Source organism: Bombus pascuorum, chromosome 5 (genome assembly GCF_905332965.1).
Source record: "Bombus pascuorum chromosome 5, iyBomPasc1.1, whole genome shotgun sequence".
Classification (NCBI taxonomy): Eukaryota; Metazoa; Arthropoda; class Insecta; order Hymenoptera; family Apidae; genus Bombus; species Bombus pascuorum.
This window is the reverse complement of record NC_083492.1, coordinates 5,414,153-5,430,357: the sequence shown is the minus strand read 5'-3', so window position 1 is coordinate 5,430,357 and position 16,205 is coordinate 5,414,153. Positions and strand designations below refer to the sequence as shown.

The following is a 16,205-nucleotide window of genomic DNA, read 5'->3' as shown; positions in this document are numbered from 1 at the left end:
CTTTTACATTAATTATTTTTTACTTTAATTATTCTAATAATAAAAAAATGACAAAAGAAGAAACATTTTATTTATCTTTAAATGATATTTGTCAATCAAAGTATGTTGTGTTACATAGTGGACTGAAGACAAATATTATCAAATCATATTGAATAAAAATACGACTTTTACTTAGCAGATGATGATTTATATATAACGAAATTTAATTTTTCTTCAATTACCGGAAATTTCCAGGGACGCTAAATATTAAAATGCCAATAATAAATAACAAAAAGAAGCAAAATAAAAAAATGCTTTGTGCGAGTATAAAATTTTTATGATAATCTGTTTATCACGACAAGAAATTAACTTGTAAACATTTTTTTGGAATGAATACATAATTAACGAGTAATTATTACAAAGTACATATATACAAGTATATTATAATTTCTTTAAATAAATTGTTAAATTTTCAAATGTTTGCCTTTTTAATTGTGCGATCATTTTCATGTTTATAATGCTCATCCAATTACGAAGTGGTAATTACGTAAATCTTTGTATCTTAGAAATTTCGTCATAATTGTAACAACATTAATTTCCCAATATAGTATTATTGTTCGCTAAGTTATCATTAAAGATGAAAAGGAACAATCAATCTGACGAAAATATTTAAAGTTTTCGTAATATGATAAAAAAAAAGAACGTTTAAAAGAACGTTTCTGATAAAAGTGTTGAGTACATTGGTGACTAAGAAATGTGATATATACGCTATAGACTTGCGTGTATACGAAGAAAGTACGTCGATAGTAAATTACATACTTTCAAAGCAGTATTGCTCATAGTAAAACTATAAAATCTGTTATCATTATTTCTTATTAGAAAAACATTTAAAGCATGTACTAAGTTGCATTCCAATTCAGTGAAATATTTCGAACTGAATAATTATAAAGTGAAGTTAAATAATCGAAGAATTTTAGTTAAACTGGTACAACAAGGAAGTGTCTAGGTCTGTTATATCCTTTCTAAAGAAAGGCCAACAACAAGAAACTTTTTTAATCGCTTATAACAGTTATTAAAATATCTCAATTTGAAAAAAAGATTAAAATATTTCAATTTGATAATTACAATCAATTTCGATTATTCTAAAAAGATGTTTAAAATATTTTATTGAATTACAAAAAAGATCACTTTCTATTATATTAAATTTATACTACATATCGTATTACTACATATTCTATTTCTTTATAAATTAGTAATAAACAGGAATCTTATTTTTTGAAATATATATCTTCATGTAATAATATGACATTTTTTATTTGAAAGTTGTATATTTTATTGAGGAACAATTTTAGATTGCTATATAAATTAACAATTTCAAATATTTTTTTATTATTACGAATCACTTAAATCACTTCTCATAGTTGAACGAAACGATTACACTTAAAAATTACGCGCGTGTACATTACATATATCAACGGTTGAGCCGTTGTAGTTCTTTTCCTTCACAATTTTTAGGTTAAGTTAACTATGCGAAATGTTAAATGCGTCAATTACAATAAATATGTGAATAATTTAAGAAATTTCTAGTCACCTTGTATATTTCATGAACTTTTGTATATATATGATTTAAGAAACTATTTATTATAACAATGAATTGGGCAAATTTAAATCGTCACGGTTTTCGATTGGCTGAAAATCTGTTAATCAGTCGCATGCAGCATATAAAAGATCGTGTTCTTCAAGGACTATCAGAAGTCTTCCAAGATTCAAATGCTAACGTATATTTTTCAACCACGTTTCATACACCTAAACTCGTGAGTGATTGTAAAAGTTGTTTCTCATTATAATTAATCTTTGTTTGTACAATCAGTAGTAATAATGCTACTTTTTTGCATAAATAATATTTTATGCAGTTTTTTTTATAATTATCTTATATATTACAAATTTTTTTTATAATTATTTACAATTATCGCTGTATATTATATTCTATTTATTATTTTATTATTTGCATAATAATTAAATAAGTTGTATAAAAATGTTTATATATTTATATATTATATTATATTATATATTATATATTTGATTATTATTGCATAATTTTTTTGGACAATTTTTTTAGTTGTTAAAATGCTTCTAAGAATCTATATTATATTTATTTAAATTTAAAAAATATTAATCAAATTATTGATAAGTAATAGAAATAATTGAATATAAATAAGTAATTAATAAGGAGTAGTAATCAGAGAGTCTTGTATGTAAAACATATATGCTTCTTGATAAAGAAAATCTCATTGTGTCATGCTATACATAAGGTTATCAGTAAAAACACTTTGAACTATATCAAGATAATAAAAAGACTAATAACTAAACACTATTTTGCAATATCCCCCGCAGATTTAATAAATAAACAAGTATACATTCAGGAAATAGTATAGCATTACTCCAATACATTGTTTCTATTATATGAAGCAAATGATAATTATATTGATAATATATAAAATAGACACTAAAAAACTTTGAATTTTTAATTACTTAGCACATGCCTGAAATAATTTATAAGAATGTCTGGGAAACAGACCCAGAACTTTTTGAATTAATGAAAAAGGAAAGAAAGAGGCAAGAGTCTGGTCTTGAAATGATTGCTAGTGAAAATTTTACATCTCTCAGTGTTTTGCAATGTTTGAGTTCTTGTCTTCACAATAAATATAGTGAAGGCCTTCCTGGTCAGAGGTATGTTTCTTATAACTTACAATTATCATTATCTTTTAAGGTATTTATATGTTTATCAATTGTTAAAACTGTCCTTATATATTTAGATATTATGGAGGAAATGAATACATTGATGAAATTGAATTGTTGGCACAAAAACGTGCTTTGGAAGCATTTGATTTAAATTCTGAAGAATGGGGTTGTAATGTACAACCATATTCAGGAAGTCCAGCTAATTTTGCTGTCTACACAGGTTTAATTGAGCCTCATGGTCGTATAATGGGTTTAGATCTTCCTGATGGAGGACATCTTACACATGGTACCACATAAAATTTTTATATTAAAACATTATAAGCTATGCTATTATAGATGTTAGTCTTTTGTTTCAATCTTCTAGGTTTTTTTTCTGCAACTAAAAAAGTTTCTGCAACATCAATATTTTTTGAATCAATGCCATACAAAGTCAGTCTTGATACTGGTTTAATTGATTATGATAACTTAGCTCAAGCAGCAAGTTTATTTAAGCCTAAAATTATAATAGCAGGTGTTTCCTGTTATAGTAGATGCTTAAACTACAAGCGATTCAGGGAAATAGCAGATGAGAATAATGCTTATCTATTTAGTGACATGGCTCATGTATCAGGATTAGTTGCAGCTAAATTAATTCCTAGTCCATTCGAATATAGTGATGTTGTATCTACTACAACTCATAAGACTTTAAGGTAATTGCTAGCAAATATTGCTTATTGGTAAATAGCTTCTCATTTCCTTATCAAAGAACATTTCTTTGTTTATCATTACTAGAGGACCTCGTGCTGGTGTTATCTTTTTTCGTAAAGGAGTCAGAAAAATTGGAAAAGATGGTCAACAAATTATGTATGATTTGGAAGATAAAATTAATCAGGCTGTATTCCCAGGACTACAAGGTGGACCTCACAATCATGCAATTGCAGGCATAGCTACAACAATGAAACAAGTTAAATCACCAGAATTTCTTCAGTATCAGAAACAAATTATAGCTAATGCAAAGAGACTATGCTCAAGACTTCAGGAGCATGGCTATAAAATCAGTACAGGTGGAACTGATGTTCATATGTTGCTTGTAGATTTACGAAATAAAGGCATTACAGGAGCTAAAGCAGAAAAGATTTTGGAGAGTATCTCCATAGCTTGCAATAAAAACACAGTGCCTGGTGATAAAAGTGCATTGAATTGCAGTGGTATTAGACTTGGTACACCTGCATTAACCACTCGTGGTTTAGTTGAAAAAGATATTGATACAGTTGTTGATTTTATACACAGAGGTACTTATATTTTAAAATAATATCTGAGAATAGAATTGAAAATATTAAAAATGTACAAAAAATATTCTTTGATTCTAATTTCTTTTAGGGTTATTACTTGCTAAGGAAGTGTCTAACATTTCTGGTCCTAAACTTATTGACTATAAAAGGGTATTGAATACCGATGTCAACATAAAGGCAAAGGTTACAGCTTTAAGAGAAGAAGTTGAAACATTTTCTAGACAATTTCCTATTCCCGGTTTTGAAGAATATTAATGGTATAATCTTGTTATGAAATTATAAATATTTACTTATATAACTTTTTATATTGCATGTATTTTTTATTAATTTTGTAAAAAAGAATAAAATATGTTTAAAAGAATTATGTTTTGTAATTATTCATAAGAAACATAAATATATACATGTATGAATTCTATGTGAAATATGTATTTATATACATATATAATGTTTTTACAGATATAAATTATCTGAAAAATGCTTATTATGGGTACATTAAGAAATTAAATACAAGATAATTTTTAATTATACATTTAAAAGGTATTACATTATGTGAATTACAATATTGCATTACTTATACATAATAAATTCCATACTCTTCATTAATTTTTAAGAACTTTGTACATTTATTATTGCAACTAAATATGAACGTATTTTGTATATGTGAGTTAAATTTTCATTTGAAAAATGAAGTTTAGTTGCATAAATTACTATTAAGAGAAATTTGAATATTACATTTATATAAACACGAATATTAAAAGTTTTTCTCCTATATTGTTACATAAAAAAATTCAATAATTATACTTTATTTTTATGATATTTGTTTATAAGATTCTAAATGTTGCTGTGTTAATCATCAACATTTAAATATTCCCATTGCTATTATTCGTTGCTTACCAATTCTAAATAAAAATGTTGATAAAAATCAATCCTTAATTTTTTTAACTATATTATGATATTGATTATTTTCATGTTTCTTTGTTTAGAGCTGTGTATTTTTATTTAACAATCAAGATTTATTCACGAATTGATAATTGATATTTATTTAGAATTATCACATAAATTATCCTGCATTATTATCAATCAGTATCATTTTTTTTGATTACAACATTATAACTAATTTATAATATCATATATTCAGTTATTGCTCAATAGAAATGAATGTAGTTAGGAATAGTTAATTGGAATTAACTTTCTATATTGTTTCCTTCGTTTCAGATTAATTTTTCTAATTGAGATACCTTGAGACATTGCATTTTTTTTTAAATCCAGTATAGTTATATTTAAAAAATGGACCTGAAATAAGATGTTTTAAGTTGCGATTGTAAATAAAATAAGATTTCTACTTGTATGTTGTTTTTGTTTACTATTATGTATAATATCTATATACGCAGTATTCCAATGTTTTGTATTTCAATTTATTTATTGTTTCGTGATAAATCTTTTAAGGATAATGTGTTCATATATATAATATTTGTATATGGTATAAATTTTAATAATTTCCTAAATAATATATGTAAAATTATATCAATGTCCGCACGCATATTAATATGAAAAACAAATACATATCACGTCTGTTAATGTACTATACGAAAAATATATTTTATCAACAAATTTTAATTTATTTTTGTGTAAAGTGGAACCATGTGTGTTTGTAACAAATTTAAACATTGCATATTTGCAAAATGTTTGCTGTGTTAAAAAATTATGGAAATATAAGCTGTTACACCCATAATACATATAATATATACTACAAGAATACACATATGTTTGTATATGTATATACTTATTATAAATCTATATCCTTCATCGTATCTTTTTCCTGTACTTTTGGATTCAATACACAGTAATTGTACATTATTCTTATTAGTACTGAAAAGTGCTTTGTTACAGAATCATGGCCACCTATTTTCATAATTAAATATATATTCTTTTCTCGCTAAAATTTTTAAACAATATAAATCATATTAGTACAGTTTGATAAATAAATATTTTACTTCCCGCTATGACAGTTACATACATAAGATTAATTTCACTCATTTAGTATTTCAGCAACAAATAGTATTAAGCACTCCTTCTTTCTAGCTATAAGTGTATAATGTAACGTTTATTTGTCACACGATTAGGTTTATATAAAATAAATCTTCATTTCAGCAGTTACACTCAAATACATGTTTTTTTTCTTGAACATACATCATCATATATAGATAATTATTAGTATAAGGATTTTGTTCAAAGTTCAAGTTTGTTTTTAAGCTTCATTGTGATATTTAAATAAGATTCCATATGTATAATTTAAAAGTTTCGACTAAGTTGCAACATATCAAATAATAGTTCAAATATAGTATCAAAAGAGACCTTCTATGGTGATATAAAGAAAGATACGTATAAAGACTCATTATTTTTAACAAATATCTTCTTTCTATGTAGTTTTACTTTCTGATGAATGAATTTTTGGAAACTGTTCCTAACTTATAACTTTGAAAAATTCCTCTAGGAATGCATCCCACATATTTTTATTTTAAATAAGTTTATCTGTACAAGTCATTTAAGAAAATTAATTTTAATACAATGTTTGAAGATCTACTAGATCAACGCAATGTGTGTATTAAAAATATATGGGACACCATTATATGTATATATATATATATATATATATATATATATTATGTATATATATATATATATATATATATATATATACACACATATATATAAAGTTCATTATTTACTTTCATCACATTGCACAGTGACGTGTAACTTTTAATCAGTCAAGCTCTTGTGCTGTTTGTGAAGTTGAAGCTGTGTTTCTTTGTTCATCATCTGAACCTTCATCTTCAAGACCGTTAAAAAATGATTGTAAAAGTGTACCAAATAATCCTTGATTGCGAGGACGTGGGGATGGAACGTTAAAAAATAATTGCCCTATTTTATCTAAGTACTGTCGATAACATGGATCTCTGTTTAAAGATATTCGATATTGTTCACAAAGTACTGTGAACACAGCGAGTTTACCACTGAAAAATATGAAGTGCAGAATATAATATTGCTATAAATTTTCTACAACTTTCTAATAATTAAACAAATGAGTTAAAATTTGTACTAACCTGTCAACTGTTTTTAATAAAAAAAATAAAAAATTCAGTAAAGGAAGAAGATATGGTGGACCACTGTTTATTTTTGGATGCTGTGATGTATAAGAATTGAAAACTTCCTGTGCAGTAGTTTTATTTTGTAAACAAAGGTATCTAAAAATAAGTTAACAGGATTTTCTAAATTGTTTTAAAGTACTTTAAATACTATTTAGATGTTTAAATTAATGAGGTGTGTACTTACTGCAAAACTGCCTGAGCTATAAAAAGATCTATTTCATTTTTGTAACCACGTTGCTCATGGAGCTCGACAAGCATCGCAGCACATCCAGAACCATCTCTACTATATATAAAATGTTGCCTTGCCATTATATAATTTTTTTCTACAAAAATATACAATAAATTTCTTTAATAATATTATTATTATATGAATGTATATTTAAAGATTTTTATTGTCTTAATCAATTTACCTCTCCAAAATACTTGTGCTATTTTCTGATGCAAATCTGGATGACCTGTTTTATATTCTGTACCTTTTATACTCCATCGAAGAGCAGATTGTACAAATACATCTCTTTCAGGTGATAAAGGACTCATTACACTGAACAAGTTTGTAATTTTTTCAAAATAATCTTGAGAAGGTTCTGTTCCTGATTGTGTTAAAACATTTACAAATAAGATTCCTAAGTCAGCTCCACTTGCATGCTATAAGTAATAAAATATAATAATATAAAAATACCTTTTTATACATCTGTATAATATGTGTAAATAATTGCAAATATGCTTTATACAACTAAATGTTGTATAGTATTATCAATTGATATAGAACATAATCTCATTATGTCTTAAAATATTCTAGAATATTCCACAACATTTTGATTTTTATTTATAAAAATACATTTTAATATAACAGACATTAATGATAATTGATAATAGAACTCAATTATAGATTGTTCGAGAAGGGAATTTGTAAATAACACGTAAGAAAGTGTATTATGACATCATTTTGAGAATAGTTTTTTTCGCGACATATTTGTAAAATCAATGAAAAATAGAGAAAGTGAAATAGATTACGCACTTGCTCGTGTTGTAATAAAAGAGTAGAACCATTGTATAGTAATTCCAAAAGTTCCGAATACTTTTTCTGCCCAAGATATCTGGAAGAAGAGGTTAAGCAATCATATCGACGATTCTATAAAAACAATTCTTTGACGATGTTGATTAATTACGTTGTTGGCCCACCTGAAGTATAAAGTTCTATACATTTGATGAGCTTCATAATAATTTTCCGAATTTATGGATGCTTCTAATTTTGCTAAAACTCGCTGAATAGCGTGATTATACCGCGAGGCCATGTTTACGCTCTTTGGAATATTTTTTTCTGCTTTTGTAATTGGTATCACTGCTGTGTGTGTAAGTAATTTAAATTTGAATTTTTTTTAAAAGATGAACTTCAATATGTTCATTTATAAAAGGACATTATTATATAACGTTACAAGTAATATATATGTAATACATTATAGTAGATATTAATATGAAATATCAGAAATTAATATAAACTGATCGCTAATAGAAATTAAGTTGTGCATAAATGTATGTTTGTACTTATTTATCTATATATGTTTTATAAAAATATATATATAATTATAATGTTGAGAATGCAAATTTTATTTTTAGTTGTGTTAATTATACATATAATTTATATTTTCATTAATAATTAAACGAGTAATTGTAATAAAATAGCATATGTAGTTACAATTTCGCAATGCTTTTATAAATAGAAAATAATTTTCTATAAACAACACAAAATATTCAGTGTGCAATTATGTTACTTGTTATTACATTTCTAAGTCGAGAATGAGTAGTGTAAGCATTTCTAAATTTATAGGAACAATATTAAAATCCTGCTTTATATATAAAATTATTTCAAAATATAGCTTATATTATTCAATTTTATATGTACTACATTTTATTATCCAATTACTCATACTTTTAATATATGAAATGTAACATGATTGTTTTACTTCAAAAACAATGATTAGGGATACATATTAATGAAATACAGTATACATATGTATAATCAAATATAGAGATTAAATTTCATGAAATATATTAGAGAGAAAATGAAACTCATTTCGTTGTAATCAAAATACAAAGAAGATAATGTAAGTCGTGATACAGATGAAAATCATAATATATAGTTTTTAGTTAAATCGATAGGAAAAATTGGAAGGCTGTCTCGGAGGTGATAGCAATTGCAAAAAGTAATATTGATAAATGCGCAAAGTGGCGTCGCGTAAGCGCTGAAATGCCGTAGGTGCATACATACGTGGATACAGTAAAAATCGTGAAGGCAATGCGCCTCTGGTGGCCAGCCGCGCAAACAATCCTTGCGGAAATAATTATCACGATTTATGTTATTTGTAAATGTGAAGAGAATCATTAATGAGGGTATGCCAAGTAGCGGCGATTAGGGTGATAAGCGGGTCCTGTAGTGTTCCCGGTTACACTTCGAGTGAGTGAAAGTCGTGCTCGGTAACGGGGTGAGTGTCCAAAACGTTCATTCCCCCCGCTTTTAAAGGGGGGCGGTGGCTCGCATCAGTGTTTTTTTATCGTTTCTTTAGACGTCTTCATCCCGAAAATAACAATGGCCGGAGGATTCGAATATGCATGGATTTTTAAAATGCCAAGCTTGCTACCCTGGCAACCTACACACATTTTCCTGACCCTTTTTTATTACATGTGTCAATTAGCATCGGTACGGCTACTGTACATCTTAATATTTTCAACAATAGCTTTCTACAAATTAATTTATCCAATGTGTACTATTCTGTAAATTAATTTTTATGAGATGTAACTCATCAGAAATTAACGAAGTTTTCTATGTATTATAAGAAAGAGAAATTTTACCGCCTACGAAAATTGTAACTGATATTACACATAACTTTAGCAATTCAGTTTAGTCTACTCAATCTTATATTTATGACGTGTTTTTTTATTTTTAATTGTAAAAATTATATGAAATCTTTATCTTTATTTTGAAAAGATGATTTTATTTGCACAGGATGGACTTAGCAGAAACTATGAAAAACATTGTTGCCAAAGGTATGCAAACCGAAATGGGACCACCAGGTGGAGGATCTGGTTACCCTGGTACACCAAGTAGCGCTGGTTATGTTACTGAAAAGATGTATATGTTATTACAAGCCTATCTTCAAAACAAAGGTTGGAATCCAAGCATCGAACTGCTGCAATGTTTTTCTGAATTCAAGGACGCATCTATGATACCAAGTGCTGCCTATTTGCAGTAAGATTGCTTGATCTTTTGTATTTATGTATTAATATATTATACCGTATGTTTATATATAAATGTAAACTGTTTGTGTAGCTTTTTTTTTTTTATAAAACATAACTTTTTATGTAAAATTTACAATCCTTTTATTACATTTTCTGTAATGTATAAATAGGATGATGGCATCAAGAATAGCTTTGGACTCTCAGGGAAGGCTAGTGCTTAGAGAAAATGGAAAAATAATATTGCCCTATGAACATTTTGCAAATGCTGTGATGTTAAAGCATATGAATGGTCCACATGGTCTACATTTGGGCTTAGAAGGGACAGTTAGAGCTGTTATGGAATCATACACTATCGGACGGGAATGTTTTGGTATGGAAAAAGAATTTATAATAGAGGTGGTACAAAACTGTCCAAATCCTGCTTGCCGTTATTACAAAAATCAACTCGAGTTAACTCAGAAAATGGGACATATGGCGCCAACTTACATTCAAGAAAATGAAACAACAGCTTCTCTCTTACGTAGTAGTTTTCCTCATAACACAGATTTTCAAGCAGTAAGCATAAGAGCCATTTTTATTGATAATTTATTTATAAAAAAAGAATTAACTTTTACATATTTTTAAATCAACTACATTTGATGTATTTATATTATAGACATTAAGCAGTGCTAATCCAAATACTCACATGGGAGGAGGATCAACAGCAGATTTGGCAGAAATGAGAGGTGCTGGGAACCAAATGAATCTTCAACGTCCTCCAAGCCGTCCATCATTAAATATTCCACACAGACCTGTGTCACAAGAAAAAAAAGTAGCCACTGGGAAACAGCATTATGAATCCTTAATACCTAATATTCCAATGTCTGATCATAAATTAACAGACTTCTTAAGAACGAATTTAGATAATTTGGACAATCTCAGTGGGCTTGGTTTGGGAAATTTACAAGGAATAGGAAATGCAAATAAGGATTTGTTAGCCTTACATAATGGAGCTTGGCCATTAGAAAATGAGAAAGGATCTCGGGCATCTTCAAATTCAGAAGGTTAGTAGATCATATATACGTATAATATTTAATCTATGAAATCGAAACTATGTTTATATTTATGTCTTTATTTATTAGTTTATATCTTAAACTTTTGTCTTATTTTTGTTTATTAATTTATGTCTTTAAAAAAATGATTGTTTTCTTATAATTTTACAGGAGGACAAGAAAAGATAGTAAGGGCTTTTGCAGAAGTTATGAAGAACATGGCAAGAATGAAAGCTTGTGTACGTCCTGCAATGTGCAAGCCATATGGAAAACAATCAGAAGCTTTGCAAAAAAGTAATAAAATACATAGCATCTATTATCATGATTTATCTTTTAATATAATATTTCCATTAGGTTTACAAATAGATTCTTCTTATAAATTATTTATATTTTACATAATATCGATGCGTGATGTTATTAGATATTAAATACTGTGACTTTCTTTGACTACTTTTTAGATCACGCAAATTTTTCTCCATTGATGAAAATGAAATGTATATGTTTTGTGTTGGTTTTGTTACAGCGCTGGTGGATACAATACAGCTTGTACAGTCGCTAAGGAGTTTCCTGCCACCTCCACATATTCCTGTCTCAAGCTGGAAAAATGAAGATAAACATCGATTAGATCATACGGGTACTCCCTATCTCCCATCATTGTAAGTATCTCTTATGGTCTATATTTTAAGTATACCCTCGTTACATGACTAGAGATATCAAATAAAGAGTTATAATTTTTATGCAGAAAGACTGGAGGTTTAGAAGAGTTATGCGAACAACGCAAGCTAGACTAAACAAATGTCTTCGCTTTTTAAGCGGCAGACAAGGTTTTGTCTTTGCGCTCTATGATGTTCTAGTCATGTGGTGTTTATGGGTTAGATGGGTGTTTTGTATTTAAACAACCCGAAGGATTGCTCAAATGTTGTTGGCGTTTAGGACTTCAAAATACTAAGAGACAAAACGAGTCATGCGTGGACTGTGATAAACGTGGGTAGCGAAGAAAAAAATTTATATATAGTCAATCGAATCTCCACACCGTTATTTCAAATTCGAACTAGCTTTATTTCGCGTTGCTATAAGTTTTTTTCGAATTTTTATAATCTGCCTATGGGGCTTACTTGGAAACTATGGGGTAAGATAATTTAAAATTATCTACCTCATCATGAATAATTTACATATTATGAATGTATTATAAAATGGCATTTATATTTTATTGTTGTGCATTGATTTAATAGCTCACCACTTGTGTTCCAATGATTACCTGATCAACATTGTATTATAAAGATTCTTTGTTATATAAGTAAATCTTCTGTACGTATTGGAAGTTTGGACAAAGTGTAAAGACTAAATTCAGTCTTGCATGTAAGTGTGAAAGGTTTGCTAATTAGATATTGTTATAAGTATCCTAAATACGAGAGTATAAATAAGCAATTGCAATTCTTGTTGTCGCTTGACCTCGCATTATTTAATTTTTGAATATTTATTATATAATTATTGCACTATTGTTTCGAATTAAATAATTAAAATCACGACAAAATTATCTAGTTAAAATAAATATTCAATTTCTATATACTATATATATACATTTTTTAAAAATTATACTTGTATAAATTATTGTTTATTTATAAAAATAGATCACAAACATATATTGTTGTTATGTCTAGTATTATTATCTGACAAGTTAATGTTAAAACTTGCAATAATTTATAAGCTCCATGGGCAGTAACATGCGGTGTGCACGTATAAAAAAAATAAATCATTGGTCAATTCATAGATATTTTTCGAGAAATAAATTATTTCGTTACTATATACGATTAAAAAGAAAAAAAAGAAAAGAACGAAAAGTTACATTATTAGGAAATTTTCGAAGCGTGATTTGCACTGATGCTCAAAAATTTCTCTCTGTGCACTATTACTTACAAACGGTATTACCTCTGGCAACCGCGAAATGCGTGATAAACCGAGAGAAGAGAAAAGAGAAAATATTATGCGTTATCTTAATCGAAATTCTTCGATGAAATGCATTTTATTTTGGTTGTAGAAGTAAAATCGTTTTAAACTCAATTGTTATACGCATATCTGCGATGGTAAAATGTTTCCTTCTCGCTCGATAATATCAAAATATAAACTATATGTTTCCGAACAATAAATTTGTGTAATGAATGCTTGGAAAGTGGATGAATGTCTGAATCTTGTTTGTACACAGGTTCGATGGATGTAAAGTTTCGGCTATCAAATAGCAAAATTTTATATGAACGTATCTGAATGCGTGAACGCGTGATTCTGTTTAGATATCTTTCTATAAACGTGTCTGTTATAAAACGCATGTATATTTATTTATAACATCTGCAGCGAATATGTCGATCAATTGTTAGCAGGGCTCAGATTTCTGTGATCCACTATTTACATCTGTGTGTTAACTTCTTTTTTAAATTCAAACATTTTTGCATTTCTAGTATGTAGGATGATAGAATCAAAATATTTTGATCATCTTCTTCTTTCGTTTACATTCGTTAATATCGTCCTAACGATAATTTTTTTTGCTGTTGATATATATATATTAATTAACGAAACATAATAAAATTTCAATTTATTTAGGAATTATTTAATTCATTATTAGAAGTATGAACAAAAAATTTCTATTTTAATTTTGTACAATGTTACATAATCATTCATAAAAATTCATTTATACCATCTATATTATCTATGTACCAATTATTATGTTAGAATATCTCAGTTGAATAAAATTATTAATAGAATTGAGAAAATAAAATATACATATGTGTAGATAACAAAGAAAATGCGAAGGAGTGTTAAAAATTCTAGGAAAAAAGGTAGAAAGTATGAAAGATATTTCGAAATTAATTACATTGTTTAAAATATGTTTTTTAGCAATTTGCTGCATATACAGGCTGCAGGATTGTGGATGCTACTATACATAAAAGCTGTGCAAAGATGAACATTTTATTTTGATAGTTTTCAAGCAGTATCCCGAAGAAATGCTATTGATAGTTTAGCATATCTCATCATGTGTATCTCGTGTGGGTGTATATACATAACAGCATAAAAGTAATGTGAAAGATAAAACATTAAACCATTTACCTTTATTTTATTTGATATTCTCTTCTCTATATCCTAAATTAATTTTGTTATCTTGTCTTTGTAGTTTACTATTGGAATAAATATTGTGGAGAAATAATATAAGCCAGCAAACTGTAGTCTATTAATAAGATTTAATAATAGAACTTACAATCGACATAGGTTTCAAATCAATGTTGTCTGTGAAATTGTTGAAATTACTAGGAACAAATCGATTTTACGGTTTCTGGTGTTCTGATTTATGCTTGAGATTAGTGGACAAAACAGGTACAGGTTGTGTTTTCAGTTACGGATCATCCACATTTGGCACACAGAATGTTATACACTGAGCAACGCATGCAATCTGAAATATCACCGAAATTTAAGTCCTGTATATCCCTTGTTTTTTTGTTAATCGACATGAATCTTAAAAGCAAAGCTGCTGCAATATCATCTAAGTAATTTTTGACGATTTACCTGTTACACGCCAAAGTGTATTTGCAACAACAACTAAATGGAACTATTTCTTCTAGTAGCTATTACGAGACTAACGCGAAACGTATCATCGTTTGTCTTGTTGTCGAAGTGTCGACACGACTAAGCATATCCATGACTAAGTCGCTACTTGTATGCCAAATTAAAAAAAAAGAAAAAAAAAAAAAAAAAATGAAAGAAAAAAGCGAAAAAAAAAATGAGAAGAAAGAAGTAAGAGGGAGCACGGAAACAAAGTCTGATGATAAAAGGTACAAAAAACCGAGTCTCGAGACAAATTAAACGTTTTAGGTGTATGCGAGATAGAGTCGCAAGCCGTATGAACTGTTGTTCAGAATCCAGTTTCCAAGTTTTATCGCTCTCGCGTCATATTTATTATCAATAGGAACCGTGTACAAGTTTTCTGCACCTTCTGACTTTGACAGTAAGAGATCGTTGTAAGATGCGCACTGTCGTTGTTCATTTATCAAGTCGCATAAATGGACAATCGATTAATGAATGATGAATTATAATACACCAATGCTACCGCTGTATTTGCACATTAAGCTCGTTGTCGCTTGCCAGTATTGCTCTTCTGTATTCTTGCATAATTCTAACCGATGAACAGCAATCATTAAAGTTTTTACAAGTGTGACTTGCCTGTATTACATTTCTGTTCTTGATAAGTCTGTTGTTCGAACATGTTCGGCCATTCTTTTCCAGACGGTTCCGTATCCATCCATTCGGAAGCTGAGTATCGCGAGCTATCCTAAAAGCTTCTAGCGTATAAGTGTCTAGAAATATTTCTCATTGAATATTCACAGGATTGTGTACTAACTGGCTGTGCCTCTAGCACGAATATTACGTCGTCGAGAAAGTAATACGCCTGGCCGAGGTCTCCCTCGCAGAGGTAAGGCAGTTTGCTCCATACGAGACACCTTAGGCTCAATGGTGCGAAAACTCTGTCGACGAGGCTGGCTATTTGACCTTCTAGACCGTTCCCTTTTACTGGTAGATATTCCGACGGTTTGTGGTCACCCCTTTCACCAACTTCCACGTAAGGGCTGAAGGGAAGAACCAGCGCTACGACTAGACGTCCACCCGGAGCCAAAGATGATTTCAGACGGCGAAGTAGAGTATTAGGTCGATCGCAACGATCCAAAAGATTCAGGCAGAGGATTACGTCGAACGGGCCGCTTTCGTGCCATTTTTCTACGTCCAACACCCTATAAGATAATAGAGTATATTTT

General features: G+C 28.6%; 4 protein-coding genes across 7 annotated transcripts in view; 2 read left to right on the top strand and 2 right to left on the bottom strand.

Moving 5' to 3' along the window:
• Positions 1–804: 804 nt before the first annotated feature.
• On the top strand, positions 805–4,353 carry LOC132907044 (serine hydroxymethyltransferase). 2 transcript variants are annotated; one of them, XM_060959787.1, is made up of 7 exons: positions 805–985; positions 1,611–1,793; positions 2,516–2,709; positions 2,796–3,007; positions 3,086–3,410; positions 3,493–3,992; positions 4,081–4,353. In XM_060959787.1, exons 2-7 carry the CDS (start codon positions 1,629–1,631, stop codon positions 4,245–4,247), a joined length of 1,563 nt encoding a protein of 520 aa, XP_060815770.1. In that variant the 5' UTR covers positions 805–985; positions 1,611–1,628; the 3' UTR covers positions 4,248–4,353. The 2 variants fall into 2 exon arrangements, with proteins under 2 accessions (XP_060815770.1, XP_060815769.1); XM_060959786.1 differs by lacking the exon at positions 805–985 and having other exon boundaries at positions 1,355–1,793.
• A 1,023-nt stretch (positions 4,354–5,376) lies between these two features.
• On the bottom strand, positions 5,377–9,511 carry LOC132907048 (Golgi to ER traffic protein 4 homolog). Its single transcript, XM_060959792.1, has 7 exons — positions 9,411–9,511; positions 8,324–8,486; positions 8,160–8,238; positions 7,552–7,786; positions 7,326–7,464; positions 7,097–7,237; positions 5,377–7,006 (listed from the first exon to the last, which is right to left on the bottom strand). Exons 2-7 carry the CDS (start codon positions 8,434–8,436, stop codon positions 6,757–6,759), a joined length of 957 nt encoding a protein of 318 aa, XP_060815775.1. The 5' UTR covers positions 8,437–8,486; positions 9,411–9,511; the 3' UTR covers positions 5,377–6,756.
• LOC132907046 (uncharacterized) lies at positions 9,487–15,610 on the top strand. 2 transcript variants are annotated; one of them, XM_060959789.1, is made up of 8 exons: positions 9,487–9,624; positions 9,706–9,839; positions 10,146–10,388; positions 10,549–10,933; positions 11,034–11,421; positions 11,581–11,703; positions 11,933–12,065; positions 12,152–15,610. In XM_060959789.1, the coding sequence occupies exons 3-8, from the start codon at positions 10,147–10,149 to the stop codon at positions 12,198–12,200; spliced, it is 1,320 nt and encodes a 439-aa protein (XP_060815772.1). In that variant the 5' UTR covers positions 9,487–9,624; positions 9,706–9,839; position 10,146; the 3' UTR covers positions 12,201–15,610. The 2 variants fall into 2 exon arrangements, with proteins under 2 accessions (XP_060815772.1, XP_060815771.1); XM_060959788.1 differs by lacking the exon at positions 9,706–9,839 and having other exon boundaries at positions 9,505–9,624.
• LOC132907047 (protein-L-histidine N-pros-methyltransferase) overlaps positions 11,726–16,205 on the bottom strand; it is a 43,796-nt gene continuing 39,316 nt past the window's right edge. The window contains exons 4-6 of one of the 2 annotated variants that reach the window (XR_009658099.1): positions 15,794–16,181; positions 14,657–15,724; positions 11,726–12,005 (exon numbers count right to left, since the gene is read on the bottom strand). Coding sequence is in view for 1 of the 2 variants with exons in the window: in XM_060959790.1 (XP_060815773.1) it covers positions 15,599–15,724; positions 15,794–16,181 (514 nt within the window). In the remaining variant the exon portion in view is untranslated. Of the gene's footprint in view, positions 12,006–14,620; positions 15,725–15,793; positions 16,182–16,205 lie in introns of those variants that run through there. The other variant, XM_060959790.1, reaches the window with a different exon arrangement.